The 16,107-nt window shown below is 43.3% G+C and overlaps 2 protein-coding genes across 4 annotated transcripts in view; both read right to left on the reverse strand.

The window, feature by feature from the left end:
* Positions 1-11,812, reverse strand: part of ZNRF2 (zinc and ring finger 2) — a 58,322-nt gene extending 46,510 nt beyond the window's left edge. For both annotated transcript variants that reach the window (XR_013182110.1, XM_054644177.2), the window contains exon 1: positions 11,188-11,812. Coding sequence is in view for 1 of the 2 variants with exons in the window: in XM_054644177.2 (XP_054500152.1) it covers positions 11,188-11,662 (475 nt within the window). In the remaining variant the exon portion in view is untranslated. The remainder of the gene's footprint in view (positions 1-11,187) is intronic.
* Positions 11,813-14,586: 2,774 nt separating this feature from the next.
* MTURN (maturin, neural progenitor differentiation regulator homolog) overlaps positions 14,587-16,107 on the reverse strand; it is a 69,529-nt gene continuing 68,008 nt past the window's right edge. Inside the window, exons 4-5 of one of the 2 annotated variants that reach the window (XR_013182113.1) lie at positions 15,246-15,372; positions 14,587-14,778 (exon numbers count right to left, since the gene is read on the reverse strand). The gene's annotated coding sequence lies outside the window, so the exon portion shown is untranslated. Of the gene's footprint in view, positions 15,373-16,107 lie in introns of both variants that reach the window. The other variant, XM_077177507.1, reaches the window with a different exon arrangement.

Below are 16,107 nucleotides of genomic sequence, written 5' to 3' on the forward strand. Positions count from 1 at the left end.
GGATTATGCCCTTCAAGGTAGATTTGTGAGCAAACAAGAAGTTCTGCAAGAGCAAGACTCACTGATTTCAGTAAAGGTGTCCTCAAAGTGTTTTAGCTGTACCAGTATCTTAAACACATTTTACCTAGTACATTTATCATGACTGCCTGAAGGAGCATGAGGCTTAGTATGTCAGAGAGACTCCAGGAGGGAAAATAAAAGAAAAATAAGGTCCTATCTTGAGGCTTTTCTTCCTTTCCTATTTCTATCTGAAATTTTACATGTCTGAAATCAAATCACAAGTGTGTAATTTTGAAAATTTACAAATCCTTAAGGCATAAACAGAAAACCAATAGGATTAGAATTTAATATGTTGACATTTTAATTCCAGGCTATATTGCCTTATGCTAGATGTACAGCCTATTTACATGGTTAGCTCTTTGAGGGAGCAAGTTTAATCAGTTTTAACTCATATGTGCTTAAAAACACTGCCAATAAAAAGCAAAATTTATGTCACAATTTTCAAGTTTGGGGAAATGCAAGTAAGAAAAATTTGAATTCAAGAAAATACCTATTAATAGATACCCTAAAATGAATAATTTAATCAAAATGGCCTCTTTGATACAGAACTAATTATCTATTTCAGTAGGTTTCTCTTCAGTGTTATTCCTCCATTAATAGTACTGATATAGAATTGCTAAATAAAACTAAGATGTTGAAGTTAAAATCCAAATTATATATAATACCCTAAATTATGTCTTTTAATAAAAAAAAAAAGAAACAACTCCTAAACTTAAACACTGATCCTCTTTTTAAATGTGAGTATTTTTAAGATCCAGCTAAGTCAGTATTTCTGCATATTTATTTTTGTTTTCGCTAGCACTACAGTTGCTAATAAAGGTGTTGCAAGTAAGATGACTCATCCACAGAGAAAACAGCAAAAGGGTCAGGAAAAGGAAGAAAAAAGGAGAGGCTCTCGATAAGTGACACAGAGCTTTAAGTGTCACAGGACCATAGAGTAAGAGATTGGAAAACAACAGGATCAGTATCCATATCCCTGCATCTCAATTCCTCTAAGTAAGAATGCAACAAACACCATAGAACCTTTCCATAGAACCTTTCCTTCCCTCTTGCTTACAAGTTTGGCATCCTTGCCAGATGATTTTGAGGCTAACATTTCCTGGGGTGCTTACATTCTTCACTCATTTTAATTCTGCATCTTTGTGAATAGTGCTGGGCCAGCAACACGTTGAATACAAACATTTGTTTTTAAACATATTTAGAAGAATGCTTGCATGTTACAGCTAACAAACTTTTAGGCTGCCAGGGGGCACAGCCATTTAACAGCCCAGAGATAGTGCAAATCCATGATGGAACAATGATGAAAAACAGGAGTCCCTAGAAGGGCATCTTAATAAAGTATTTTACTGCACTTTGAAAAATACAAGGATATTGGCAAGCTGTAGTTCTGACCACTGGCTAAACAATTCTTATAAAAACTTGTTAAATATTTGCCCTTTTAACTTGTTTGTTTAAGCATCAGAGCAAAAGATTTCAAGGACCCTTGTTGTGGTTCTTGCTTTTAGAATAATAAAGATTAATTTCTGCTATTTCTTTTAACTCCTGGCAAAAATTATACCCTGAATAGTTTTATCAATGCTAAGTATGCCTTGCCTTATATTTGTTGTAACATGGCAGCCTTTCCCTGCAACTTGCTTAATGGCTAGTCAATCCCTAAAAGACAATCAACAATGACCAGAATTTAAGAATTAGAATGCTTTTGACAACCACTCCATGACCACATAAATCTGTGTGGATAGGAACAATCTCAAGACTGCTGTCAATCCAAGCTCTCTTCAGAGATCTTAATTCCAGCTCACTTTTCACAAATTAATGGTTTTCCCCAACATATTAAATGGTTTAATGTCAAGAAATTACATCATCCAAGCTTACAATACTTTTAAACATTTCTTGTAAACAAAGCTTTAAAGCAAAACATACAATCATTAACTATATGCAAAAGGTTGGTTGCCTGCACACCTCTAGAGAAGTCACGTGCACCAGCCCAACCCACTAGAAGGAACTTTTGCCCTCCAGCTCCAAATGTGTTCATCATCTGAACTTGATCAAATGAATTTACTCTGACTTCATCAGCTGAACACAATTGTGTGCTTTATGACTGCAGAGGCCAAGCGGAGGCACAAAGGGAATAACCTGGGCTGAACATATCATCCATTCCCGCCCTTGCACAATATAAAACACATTATTTGCATTAGCTTTCTTATCCCTTTGTTTGCAGCAAAACTAGCCCACATTTCCAAGGAACATTTCCTCCACTCCCTAGTTCTATGCTGTCACTGGATCTCAGTCTTATCAAGTGCATGAAAACCAGTTTATTTTGGTACACGGTTTATTATTCTAGCAATGGCATCTGTATTTCCTCCAAACCAGAAGCTATTTCAGTACTGTATTTTATTTCAATAATATTTTCAGCACTTCATTTTTTTTACATCCATGGTTATGAAGAAGCTCAGTATAATGTGTCTTTGAAAATGTTATCACTTAAAAACACACAAATGCACAGATATGGCACATTGGGATATAAACTAATCCAACTGCCGAGCTATAGCAAGTATGCATTAGTCTTCAATTAATTTTAACTGTATTTCAGACCTCAAAAAGCAAGGCAATGCCTCTACACTTGTCATCTGGTATTTTAATATTAGATATCTAGTATGCAAATGTTAGGACAGCTGAATTAGATATTCAAAGAGTGTTTCTTTGATAGCATGCAGCCCTTTTCCATATGTGAATTTCATGCTGTTTTCATTCATGTGCTGTTTTAGAAGATCATTGCTCTTCAGCCAGCAACAGCTTTATGGCACTACTGCATGGGCAAACCAGGTATTTTATTTCTTTACACAGCACTTTAAAAATATATATATAGTTTTACAATTATGCTTTATTATTTTGGAATTGTAATTTGTTAATAGATTGCTAGAGGTTTGATAAAAAAACAAGTCATCTTTGTTCTGCTTTGTACTCAGGCAACCAACCTACTTGCCATTCATTGAGTAATACTCCCAATATAAAAATAAAACAAGTATCTATCCAAACTGATCTGACTGCCTCTAAAAACTACACCCACATGGCTAAGAGAGTGAAAAAAACCCTAAAACTCAAACACTTAAACCAGCTCTAATCTACAACTGAGTTTGAAAAAAATCACAGCATTGAAAAATCAGGAGTTGCACAGCTAACCCTGTTTTTGGGCACTTCATGCCTGAACTCAGCCACACCACCTTTTAGAAAACTTCATCATAATGAGCTCTGAAGATGAACCATCATTATCCAATCTAAGATATTATAGGAGCCCTGAGCCACTCATACACATGAAAAGTATGCCTTCCAATATTCAGAACACAGGTCTGCGATTTAAAAATCATTCTTCCCAAAGGACAGACACAAGGAAATGGACAGCAAATTCTCAAGTCTGGCATCTTAGGCTACTTCAGTCATCCTTGCTGATGTAGCAAAGACACTGAGAAGAAAGAGAACTGCCTCATAGTGAAAGCAAAGCAGTTAAATGACCACAGAGAACCACATTTTACTACTGTCATTATTCTTTACGATCTGGAGATTGTCCACCATTATCTCTCTGACATTTGCTTAATTGATGATGCTCTGATCTATTTGGTAGTGGCCACAGCATTTTCTTAAGGGAAGCAAGATTCTTTTTTCCCAAACTGAAACTTTTATCCATTCTTCACACTGAAGAATAAAGGAGTGATACTCTTCATTCTACAATAAGTAAAACTTCTGATAGCTGCAGGAAATCAATATTCAAAGTAACATAATTTTTCAGCTGACTATCTAAGATTCTTGACAGCATGACAATCTAGTTTGTAAGTTTTCTGAAAGACTATCACAAGATTGGTCCGGATTTCATTATAAAAAAAATTAAGATTCTCAAAACACTGCTTATGTGTTCAGGCAATCTACAGAAAGCACCTCTGAGCAGACTTTTGCTGTATATGGAAAACTTCACATCTGTTAGTGCATGCTATGACAGCTTTTATTTTAGCAATACAGAACAACTACATTTAGGTTATTCTCAGTACAACTCAGGAAGAACCCATCCTTCAATTTTGTGTCAAAGTCAACACTCAAAGACAAATGCATCTGTATTTTAATAAGACAAGGGATCCTCCCCTTTCTGCATTGAGTCTTATAAGTGCCCTAACTATATTTCAACTCAAGAAATTGTATATATACCAATACTTCAGGGGAAAGAAATTCCAGGAGAGTCATAACTAAGTTTCACTTTTTTACCAGAGAATAACCCTTATGGAATATGCTAGCATTGGTATAAAAAAAGACTGTAATTTACTAGTATTGACAGTATTCCAAATGCTCAAGTAACCTCCCATGCCTAAAATCTCCACCTTCAACTTTTAAAACCATAATGAAAACGCAGTATAAATCAGTCTGACATAAGGACTAATTATGAGAACCCAACTAGGAAGTGTTTTGGAATACCACTAGTTTTAAAAGCCATTTACAGTTAAAATGTTACTAAATAATTGCTTTATATAAATGACACTTTGTATGGAAAGCCAATCAAATCGTAACAGCTTGCTTCTCCTTGCCATTATTCTTAGGTGAATTTATTATAAGTTACTAAAAGACACGCAAAGTGCATGCCAGATGAGAACTCTGTATTTATAGCACACTAAGTCAGTCAGCAAACAGAATCTACTAAAAATATCCCTGATGGTATGCAGCACACCCACCCTTTGGGGACTGTGCACAGGCTGTGGTGGTCTGATTTTGAGACAGAGCAGACTAGCAAGAAAACACCCAGCTAGGTCAGCTCCTGAAGACAACAGGGTGGTAACAGTCAAATCCCACACAGCGCTCCTGTGTGTTCTGTTTGGCAGGCAGTCAGACACCACGAGCCCTATGAGATTTTCCTGCATGCTTCCTGATCTCTCCAGGTCAATACTATTCAATTTCCATGCAGAAAATAGAAGCATGTCCTGAGTGAAAGGGAGAACCAGCCTCATTCGTTCTATGGCTTGCCCTCCCATTTTTGAAATCACCAAGGATTTGAAGCCTACCAAACAACAGAGGTCAAAAGCCTCTGGATGCACACAGAGATATCCTCATCAAAGTCAGGACAATCATTTACAAGGGAAAGGTGGTCTTGGGAACATAGGCACTTGTTCAGGAACTATCTATCTGGATAGCAGACAACAAAAACCACTCTCCTAGACACTTAAGATATGCATTTCTGGTTTTACTCAAGTAGTTGCAGTTTTATACAAACTGTTTTCTTTTGATTGGAAAGATGCATGTCTTTAAAGATGCTCCAAAATAGAGCACACAAGGATTTCTCACTTTCTTTTCACAGGTTAAACATCTGCAAGAACAACATGCTCCATTACCACAGTAAACGAACACAATCTGTTGAAATGACCATACACCTCTCCTGAAACTAATTAAGCCATTAATGGGCAGCAGACACACTGCAGAAAAATCTTGAAAGTAATATAAAATTGGTTGCATGCAAATAGCAAGGAAAACCTACCCCAAAATTTTCACAACTTTATTCAAAACTTAAAAGTTTCCTGCAAGGAAACTAAGAGAGCAATTCAAGAACGTTTGCATGATGAAGTTTTCCATGAGCAGCTGGCAAGAACAGGGGAGGAGAACTTACCCAAACAGATGCATAGGCAACGTGTTTTAAAAATAGTTTTGAATTTCTAGCAGTGACAAAAGGCTTTCTTTATGAGACAAAGAAATTACTTGGGAGGTTGTTGGAGACTAGCTTGCAATTATATGACAGAACATGAGGAGAGACACTGTCAGAATATCAGGCTTGCATAGGTATTCAGAAGACATTAAATAAGAGGAGGGCCTTTGTTTGAACTAGCACTGCAAAGGTTCAATCAGGTATTATCACTACCTTGATAGCCAAAAGAAATATTTATATATGCCATTACAATTAGGCTCTTTCCCTTCCTGCAGACGGTTAACTATTTACATTTTCCCCACAAATGCAGTGCTGCCATTTTTTATTATTTATCTTCTCCTAAACCCTTTTGTTGACCAAACAGGAAGAGGGGAACAAAGGAAAAAATAAAAGCACTTCAAAAAAAAAAGAGCCTTTCAAAGATCCCCTATCACTCACCTCAGCCTTTACTTCACTGCCCCAAGCTACTCATCATCACAGAGACCTGTTTCCAACTGAAGGAAATGAAAGATGACTCCCAGGGACTTCATGAGTGCCATCAGAAGATTCAAACAGTTCTTCTTTTAGCTCACTTTGTCCAAACACTTAACATTTGAGACTACAAGCACTCTCTTGACAGAGCTGGAGCAGGTGGCTGGTGGTGTTGGACTTTTTGCTACTTTTTCTTGTCCCTGACTCGGGAGGATTTACACCTTTGCTGCCAAACCAGGAGCTGTGTATTGCCCACTGAATGTACACAGGAACAGAGCAGCCCAACTAAACACTGGAACAGTGAGACTCTGCAAAGGGACTGGATTCTTCAAACTCATCAGTCAGAACAGACCTTCTAAAGCTCATTATCAATAGACTTATCCTTGGACTGCTCTCCTAGTACAATGGATTTTTCAATCTGTGTTTTGGTGAAGGGGATGCTAATGTGTTTACAAAATCCCCCATATCTTCAGAGACTGCAAAAGTGACTGTTCTCTCTCACTTTGGAGTCAACTCAATGATACAGCTGAACATATCTATTCCTTGCCCCCACCAGCCCAACAGTCCTGTTACAAGGCACACTTCCCAACCTTTCTCCCAGTTCAGGGGGCAAAGACCTCAGAGTGCCCCTCTAGCTTGTAAAATGGGAGCAGCATTAGGTCTGAAGTGTTTCAGAGTTTCATAATTTCTCAAAGCCATAGTACTTGTGCCATATGGGAAGAGAAGTGACCAAAAGACAGTTGAACCTCAAAAATACATCCAAATGTATCATATAACTAAACAGATCTGATGGGAAACCAAACAAGATGTGGCCTTCTAGGCAGTTTGAGACACATCTAAAAAACTGTTCTGAGAATTCACATCATTCTTCTACTGTTATCTGCTTCCCACAATCCAACTAGGAATTTAGGTTATAACCTCAGGCTTTCATAAACTTTCATTTATAGAATGAAGAATTCATTCATTTCTTGTACTATTATCACAAACAGATGCCACTATAATATACCTACAAGGTTCTACCCATGTTATGTACATTCAGTAGCTGGTGATAAATCCTGCACTGTAAACTACTTAATAATAGAAGTCTGATCATTGTTTGGCTTAAGAAGAATGTAACAAACTTCCTTCTCCTAATAGAGTTGAACAGATGCAACCTTATCTCCAAATCATTACTCCCAATCTTGACATAGGCATGAAGGCTGTTAACAGCTGTACCTAACACTACATATTTTAAAATCTATCTGTAAAAACATCATATACAACACAAACTAAGACTCTATATAATACTTGTACAGTCTCTGCTCAGTCATCTTGAAAGAAGAATTGATGTGAAAATTTTAAAAACTCAGTATGTTTGAGTTTCTGCTATCTTCAGCTGAATTTTTATATATTACTCCCTAAGAGACTCTAAATGACAAAACAAAACAGAACAAAAGTAAAAACAGTTTAAAGACATTTAAAGGCATCACAACAACATTCCCAAATTTGAACACCAGAAGGATACTTATACGAGGTGTTTTTGCCAAGAATTCTCCCAGTTATGACCACCCAGAAACAGGAACATAAACATGAAGAGGGTTCTAAGGAGCTGTCAACACTTTAAGTGATGGAAGTAACACATCAGCAGTTATCCAAAGCAAAGGCCATCCCAAAAGTCCATTTTTAGCTGAACCAATTGCATCACTGACAAAAACAAGCTACATTGTAACTACAGTGGTAGCTTTGCTGCAGAGCTCATGAGTATGTAATCTCTAAAAACACAGTGGAAAAACTAATGTGAATCTGGCCCCGGGTCCTCAGGGCCAACTCTTCTACCATAACAGAAGGTAAGAATATTTACTTTGGGGCTGGAGGAGAGGGGAAGTCCCATTCACTGAGGAACAGAGCAGGGAAACTACTGGTCAAAATTCCCGATAAGTGTTATCACCTTAAAGGAAGCTGGAACTTGGCACTGTGTCGCAAGAAAGCTCTTGAATGTCACGCACAGGTTTGGCCTCTCTGGGAGTGCCTAAGATCTTATGGAATTTGGGTCTCACTCTACTTAACGCCCTAAGCCTACTTCATGCTCACAGCACAAAGTCAAACACACATACATATATATATATGTACTTTTGTGAGACCAAGGCACTGATTATTGAGTGAGCTGAACTCCCCCTGAGACAAGACCAAGCTACACAGCAGCATTTACTCCACTGTATGCTGTTCACAAAAGTGCCTTAGCCTGAGGTCAGATGGGAACACGAGACCTTCACAGCCAGGAAAGGCTGTTACTACTACAGCTGCTACTAAAGGAACACAGGCAATAACTGAACATACTCGCCAATACATTAACGTAACTTTTATATTCTCATTCAAGTGGTGTAGTAAGAAGCTTAGTATAGATTTAAGCATGTTACATCAGAGGGTTAATATTTATACATTACTTCAGCATGCAAAACAGCTCAGTAAAAGTGACAATAGAGTGTAATTCACTAATGGCAAATTAATTACAGTAATTTAACAAATGCAACACCCACGTGGCACTGACTGACGAAGCAAAGCAGTATTCCTAAAAACATAAATAGCTGGAGATTCGGTTCAACTTACAGAAGGTATTATTGTTCTTCTTGTTTTATTTTAATTTTCACAGAATTGCTATGCTAATCCTCACAATTAATTTTGGCAGATTTCAGGATAAAAAGAAGTAATTCAGCTAATTTGCAAGTTACAAAACAAGGGAGGGGACTTCAAGCATGCTCAAGATACACAAGATAAATGCCAGATACCACACCTAGACAAGCTTGAGCTAGTTACCATCAGGACAAAAACAATGCTTCAAGTTATTTTTCAGAATGCTGATGCTATTAATGTATGATCTCCAGTTGGGCTACTTTTTCCAACCATGTAGTTATTACAAGGAATCAAGAAAACACAAAGCACGCAACTAGAAAAAGATGGCAACACTGAGTGGGATGTGGAGTAATGTATCATCAACATCACAAAATATTTAAATTGAAAGAAAGAATAATGCTTCAAGTGAGGCCTTCTTCACAGGTGTTGCAGTATTATGATTAAGCAAGTATTCATCCCACTAAGACACACTGTCTTTATGTGGTCACAAGATAGTCATGAATCTATTTGTTTCTTCACTAAAAATCTTACTGTTTCTTGAAACTTGCCAGTTATACTCCTAACATATGGCAGTCCTTATTCATTAGTGAGTAGATGAAGACAGTGTACCCCTCCGGGCACTCCTCCTGCACTGGTAAAAGCAACAAGCTTTGCATCACTCCAAGGACAAAAATACAGTGTAGTACAGCAATTAAAAAATGAGTACATGCCGTAGAAAAGTAAGATCAAATTCAGAGTTATTCTGAAGAGACCTTCCTGCATCTGAATACAGCCTCATCACTTCGTTTACATTTAATCCACTCCCTCCTGGCACCAAAGCAAGTTGCAGTACAGTGTCAAAGCACTGAGGAGGAAAAAAAAGTTTCACCTTTGAGCAACAACTGGCTACACATTCTAACGATTCCCTTATGCTTAGCACAAGCTGTACAATACTCCATGACAGCACATCCTTTCATCACTACAAGAAACACATGCACCTTCTTCCCCCTCAAGGTACTTTGGTGGTGTAATGAGCATCCTTGCAACAAAGCACTCCTGTCCACCAGCTCGGTACTAGGAGAATAGTTATGTTTTCTTTCTTAGAGAAAAATATTATTTTATTATAATAGGGTTTGACAGCTTTCTGTTAATGTTCAACCGCTGGGACAAGGCAGTTTTAGATATAGGAACTAACAGCTATGCTGACTTGAGGTCACCAAGCCAGAAGCGGCAGGCCATGTGACAGAAACCTCGTGTACCCTGCGAGGGTCAGGCTGCACACAGCTCTGCTTTGGCTAAAAGCTGGGTGAATTACAGAAAACGAGAAAGCCAACCTGCTACAAGTGGTATTCACAAATGGATTAATAAGAATAAAGAAACGTAGAAATTTTACATTAGCCTCTTCTTTTATCCCCTAAAAAAAACTTTGGGGTATTAAGTTTATAGGTACATATATTTTTATATATAAATATATATGTGTGTATTAAAAATGTCAGTTGAAGAATACATCCAATAAACAAATTTGCTCATTGTTTGACCTATATGAACAGCCTTTAGAATGAGCACTACTTAAAGGAGCCAGCAACTCTGAAGGCAGCTGGCAACGAACAAGATGATTTCCAACTTCAAGGTAAAAAATACAGGCAGTAAAACCTTCATCCTATACAGCCCAATTAATCTCGGTAGCGCAAGACAGACAAAAAAACCTGCAACGTGCTCCACGTACACTGTGCTTCTCCAAGGGCCTCAGCTCCCTGGTTATTTTAGAGTCTAGCCGAGTGTTCCTCCTGCCTCAGGAGCACATGTGCCCATCCTCAAGACTACAGGGTGCCGGCGCTGCAAGCCTGTACTCCAGCGGCACGGACAGCTAGCCGGGTCTGCTCACCTCTTAGAGGGTGCACCAACAAAGAAACTTTAACTTCTGTTTTTCTGTACCGACTTTCTGAACAGAGAACTTAGAAAGAGGAACAAGCATCAGCCACACATTAATCAGTGCCGAAAGAGGGGTTTGGTCCGATTTTAGAATAAACGGCGGAGACACATGATCCAATTAAATTCTAATTATGTAAGTAGTAGGCAAGAGTATTTACACAGGCACTGATTACAGCTATTAGAGTCTAAAGTCGCCGGCCGGAGAGGCTCCGCTTCCTCCCCGCCGCCGGGCTCGTTTCATTTTTAACCTCCCCGTTCACAGCTCTCCTTACACACAATAGGAGACGCCGGCCCGAGAGCCCGTCTCCAAACCCGGACGCCAGCTTGGAGTGATGATTCACTATCCGTCCCACCTCGGAGCCGGGGAAAGACCCTCCGCATCCCATCCCACCGCCCGCAACCCCGGCCCCGCAGCGCCGGGACAGGCAGCCAAACCCTCCCGCCCCGGCAGTGCCCCTTACCTCCGAACAGGTGCGGCGAGAGGTGCGCGGGCAGCGAGCCGATCACCAGCCGGGGCCCGCCGGAGGAGCCGCCGCCGCCGCCGCCCCCCGCGGGCCGCTCCCGGCCGCCCTCCTCCGGGGTGCTGCTGACCGAGTCCTGCGAGCCGTAGGGGCCGCTGCTGTGGGGGATGTTGAAGGCGGACTGCGCCGCCCGGGCCCCGGAGGCCGTGGCCCCCCCTAAGGACCTGCTCCGGGGTGCCGACCCCGCGGCACTCCCCGCCGCCGCCGCTCCTCCGGCCGCCGCGGCCGCCGCACCGCCGGGAGCGGCGTGAGGCGCCGCCGCCAGGTGCGCGTAGCGCCCGCCGCCGCCTGCCGAGCGCCCGCCGGTCCCGTTAGCGCCGCCGCTGCTGCTGCTGCTCGAGGAAGGCAGATCCCCGCCCGAGTACGCCCGGGTGCGGCCATTGGCGGCGGTGGGGCTGCTCTGCTTCGCGCCCATGGTCCCGCCGCCGCCTGGCGCTGCCCGGTGCCCTTCGCCGCCGCCGCCTTCCCCGCGGCGCCCGGGGGTGGTGGCAGTCCGGCCCCGGCGGGGGCGATCCGAGGCGCGGGTCGCGCCGGGGAGGGGGGAGAGGGAGCGTCGGGGGAGGGGGACGGGTCGCTCGGTGGGTCGGTGTGGAGAGGGGAGAGCCGCCCGCCGGGATCCGGCTCAGCTGGCGGCCCCAGCGCGGCCGCTGCTGGCGGGTCTGGGGCGCCACCATGAGCTGCTCGGGACGGTGCTGGCTCCCGGCGCGCGGCCGCTCGGTCCCGCCGCCGCTGCTGCTGTGCCCGCCGCCGCCGCGACCACCACAGCCATCCTCCTCCTCGTCCGCCGCCGCTGAGCCCTGTGCGGGGCACCGGCGGCAGCAGCGCCGCCGAGGCCGCTCGCTCACCCGCGGCGCGCCGTGCCCGTGCCGAGGAGGCGGGAGGGGGCGGTCGCCCCGGCGCAGCCGCTCCTCTACCGTGTCGCCATGCTGGGGGCGGCACCAGCGGGCGGGATGGGGAGCGGTTACGGCGGGCGGGGGCCGCCGCCTCAGCTCCCCCCCCCGCGCCCAGCGGGAGACCGGCCCCCGGCGGCGGCGCAACGGGCCGGGCCCGGCGGCTCGCCCCGCCTCCCGCGCCGCTCCTCCCGCAAGGTGCGGGACAGCGCCAGGTGAGGCCCGCGTGGCCTCCGGCCGCGCTCGCCTCGGCAGGAGGGACAGTGCCCGCGACGGGGCCGCCGGCGGGACACAGCCTGCACACACACACACACGAGGGGAGCTCGCTGTGCCCTCGCCCGCAGGCGCCTCCTGCGGGGCGCCCGCCCGCCCGGGCAGCAGAGCCAGACCGCCGCTGGCGGAAGGCGAGCGGCCGTGCCTGGGGACGGCCGGCGGCGGCCCCCGAGTCCGCGCTCCGCCCGAGTCCCGGCAGGTGAAGGAGAGGAGCGGCCCGGCGGGGCGGGCAGGGCCCGGTGGCGGAGCGGCGGTGCCCTCCTGTGCCCTCCTGCTGCGCCGCCGCCGCTCGGTTCTCCGGCACTGCGGCTCCAGCAAACGCCCGGATGCCCGACCTCGGCGCCTGGGGCGGCTCCCGGCCGCCCGGCTGGGCCGCGGCTCGGCGGGACAGTGGGGGAAAGGGCCGCGTGCCCCCCTTGGGAGCTCTCCGGATCGGCAACTTCCGACCCTGACGGTTGGCTGCGAGTCTGTGTCCTCCGAGAACCTGGATGTACCAGGAGACATATGGACATATCGGGAAGCAGGACTAGAAGGACAAAAATCTCTGACATCTTTGGTTCACAGGTGATACAGGAAAATCCAGTATACCTCTGTCACTCACTCAAAGTCACGGGTTTTTTTACACGAGGTTTAACTAAGCTCTAAATTTTATCCCAGTGAATAATACCTGTGTGGATAGCAGGCTCAGTTTGATCATAACAAAACATTCAGAGACATAAAACTGTTTTGTGCCTTGTTTGATACTGAATGTCACATACATTGAATTTATATAAACATGATTCCTACAGTCGGTCATCTGAGGAAAACTGCTGGTTTATGGATTTTTGTCTGCTCCAAAATAGACTGTGTCACCATGAAGCAGTGCATCAGGACTCTCCATTATAATCTCTCAGTAGGGATTCCATCTACATTCCTTCCTATGTCACAGTGGCACAGTATCCAAGCTATGTTATAATTAATACCATAAAACTGATCCAAACCTTAATTAAAATACAAAGCATTATGAAGCATTATATTTACACTCATGGCATCTTTGATGCTCCTTCTCAGATGTGAAAGGCCTCCTGTTCCACCTCCTTTCGCCATGACTCTTACAACTGCCTGTGGCATCACATTCTGGCATCGCTGCAGCTCACAGCTGGGTCTGCAAGACGAGGTGCCATGGTTGGGGGTGGCACAGGAGGGTACAAGCCCTAACTCATCCTTCCAACACCACTTTTCTGGATAGCTGAGACACTCTGTGAATACTCTGAACCCCATTTAGAGCATGCTGGTGTAAACTGTTTGCCCATTTCAGCGGGAGGCAGTGATTCCACAGCTGTATCATGAAGAGTCTTTTGTGTGCTGGGTGTTGGGCAGACAGCTGGGGTCGATAATCTGCCGTCCCAAGCTATGTCATCCCCACTTGTGAATTATAAGCTGCAGTCTCTGCTGGCAGTGGTAGATACTCCAAAGCAGATCAATCATGAGCACTTTCTAGTTCAATTCCCTGCAGAAAGAAAATCGGTGTGGATATGCTGTCTGCTTTGCCACCACTAGTTACTTTTTAAATCCTTGTCCAGCTTCAGCCAAATCTCAGAGATATTAACAGCATAGAAAATAAGTGGTTATGTAGAAGACAGAGATTCTAATGTTCCCACAGAAAGGAAAGCTACTGTAGGAATTCCTATCCTGCTAGATTCCAGGAATCTGCTTGGGCAAAGGATGTTGCAAACATGACTCATAATTTCTGCTGCTCACAGAATGCCTGTGGCATGTTGAGCCCTATTGGAGCAGGGTTACAGGGAGCATGCTCAGAGTTTTATGGAGTTTTTAAAATTTCCACTACTGAGTGTTAGTAGAGCTGTTCAGCTGCTAGAATAAACAGCACTTTGAAAATAGCACATTGCTAGGCTGTATCACAGCACTTTCTGTATTTTTTTACAGTGGATTTAAGAATTGAGCAGGTATTAAATACAGATTGTATTTGACTGTGAATAATATTTTATTCAATTTAGGATTAAATTATGAAGCCTGTGGTGGAAAAAAAACCTACAAAAAAGACACCCAGTTACTCAGTCTTACAGTCAGAAAGTTACATTTAACAGCATAGGATATTTCACAGAAAAGAAATCACAACAACAGGACAGCCTGGGTTCCCTTCTCAGGGAGCATGATTGCTCCCAGTGCAATGTGATTTTCTTTTTTCTTTTTTTTTTTTTTTTTGGTAGGCTTCAGTTTTTGTTTTGCATCTAGGACATATTTGCAGCTCTCTCAATATCAAGTGTGAGTCTAAACACAGCACATCTCTCAACACCTACATCTTCAGGAAAAAAAGCGTGCCACGCCTTTGAACCAGTTTTTGCCCCCCCAATTCTTCCTGGTCTCTCTGAAAAAATGAAAGAAATTTGTCTAGATATGAAAATTTGCTTTATATAAGCAACAGTACAGTTAGGTTTTCAAGCTAACATTTCTTCTAACAAATGTCTATTAGCTGTCTAGTCTTGTAGAGGAAAGTATCTGGCGCTGTAACCTACACCCATTTGTTCATTACTACTCTCCAGAAGTAGCTTGCATAAAAACTTCGTAAATTACAAAAGAAAGTCACTAGTGATGAGAGCAAGCATTGCAGAGAGAAAGTAGAATATCTTGCTGCTGGCCATATTTCTACAGATTTCAAGAACTCAGTGGAAAAGCAGATAGTTATATAAAAATTAACTTCTATAGGTCCATATGGGTGAATGCTGCTTTTGTTCCTGTAGAAACATATCTAGGGAATCGTAGTCAAATAACCACTATTTGTTCCTTGTCCAGGATAGTGGGAAAAAACTGGTTTAGACAGGCAAATATACTCACTGTTCTTTGTTATAAGCTGCATACCTCCTGTTCAGTTCTGGTTGCACCACTTTGTCTATCAGCACATGAAAATAATGAACTTGATTCTTGACCAGTTTCCTTGAACATACCAGGTGACAGGTGTGCCCTAAGCATACAAAATTAGGTGTAAATTCATAATATTGCACATTTTGGAAAATGTGTGCTGATAAATGGAACAGGGGCCTGCATTTTGCTTGACAGTGAGCTATGCAGACAGATAATTTCCCCTCTCCCCTCCTGCCCCCTTCTTTGATGGCTTTTAAAGGGACACTGAAACAAGGACTTAAGCAAGGTTTCATTACTGACAGAAGCATCTGACCCTGAACTAATAAAGCCAGCCAGACTTTCATTCTGCTCAGAACCAATCAGACACTCTATTATAAAGGAGAAAGATTTGAAAAGTAATGGCATACCCTCATAACATACAGCTTAATTTTATAATAAGTAGTGTGGGCTTCTAAAACCTTCTAAAAAGATTTAGCCAACTCGATTTTCTGAGCAGGTACCAGGCTAGAACTGCACATTGTGATTGGAAGAGGTCAGTGCAATTTTTACATTACTGTGTATTTCATCTGTTTGAAAGAAATAGCTCTGCACAGATAACTGAAAATAGAGACTTCTGATGTGTTCAGTTGCTCATAGGGAAAGCAAAATAGAGCTGTTTTATATTCCTGAAATATGACATGTAAAATGTACATTCCTTACATCTGTAGCTAGAGTAGGCCATCCAGCAGATGAGGCTGTTTGATGTTCACATCTGTGCACTGAGGGAAATAGGTCCCATATAATCCCTCTCAGTGTGACTACAAACAATACATAAAGCTATTTAGGAATCCCTTTA

This window comes from Agelaius phoeniceus, chromosome 1 (genome assembly GCF_051311805.1).
Source record: "Agelaius phoeniceus isolate bAgePho1 chromosome 1, bAgePho1.hap1, whole genome shotgun sequence".
NCBI lineage: Eukaryota > Metazoa > Chordata > Aves > Passeriformes > Icteridae > Agelaius > Agelaius phoeniceus.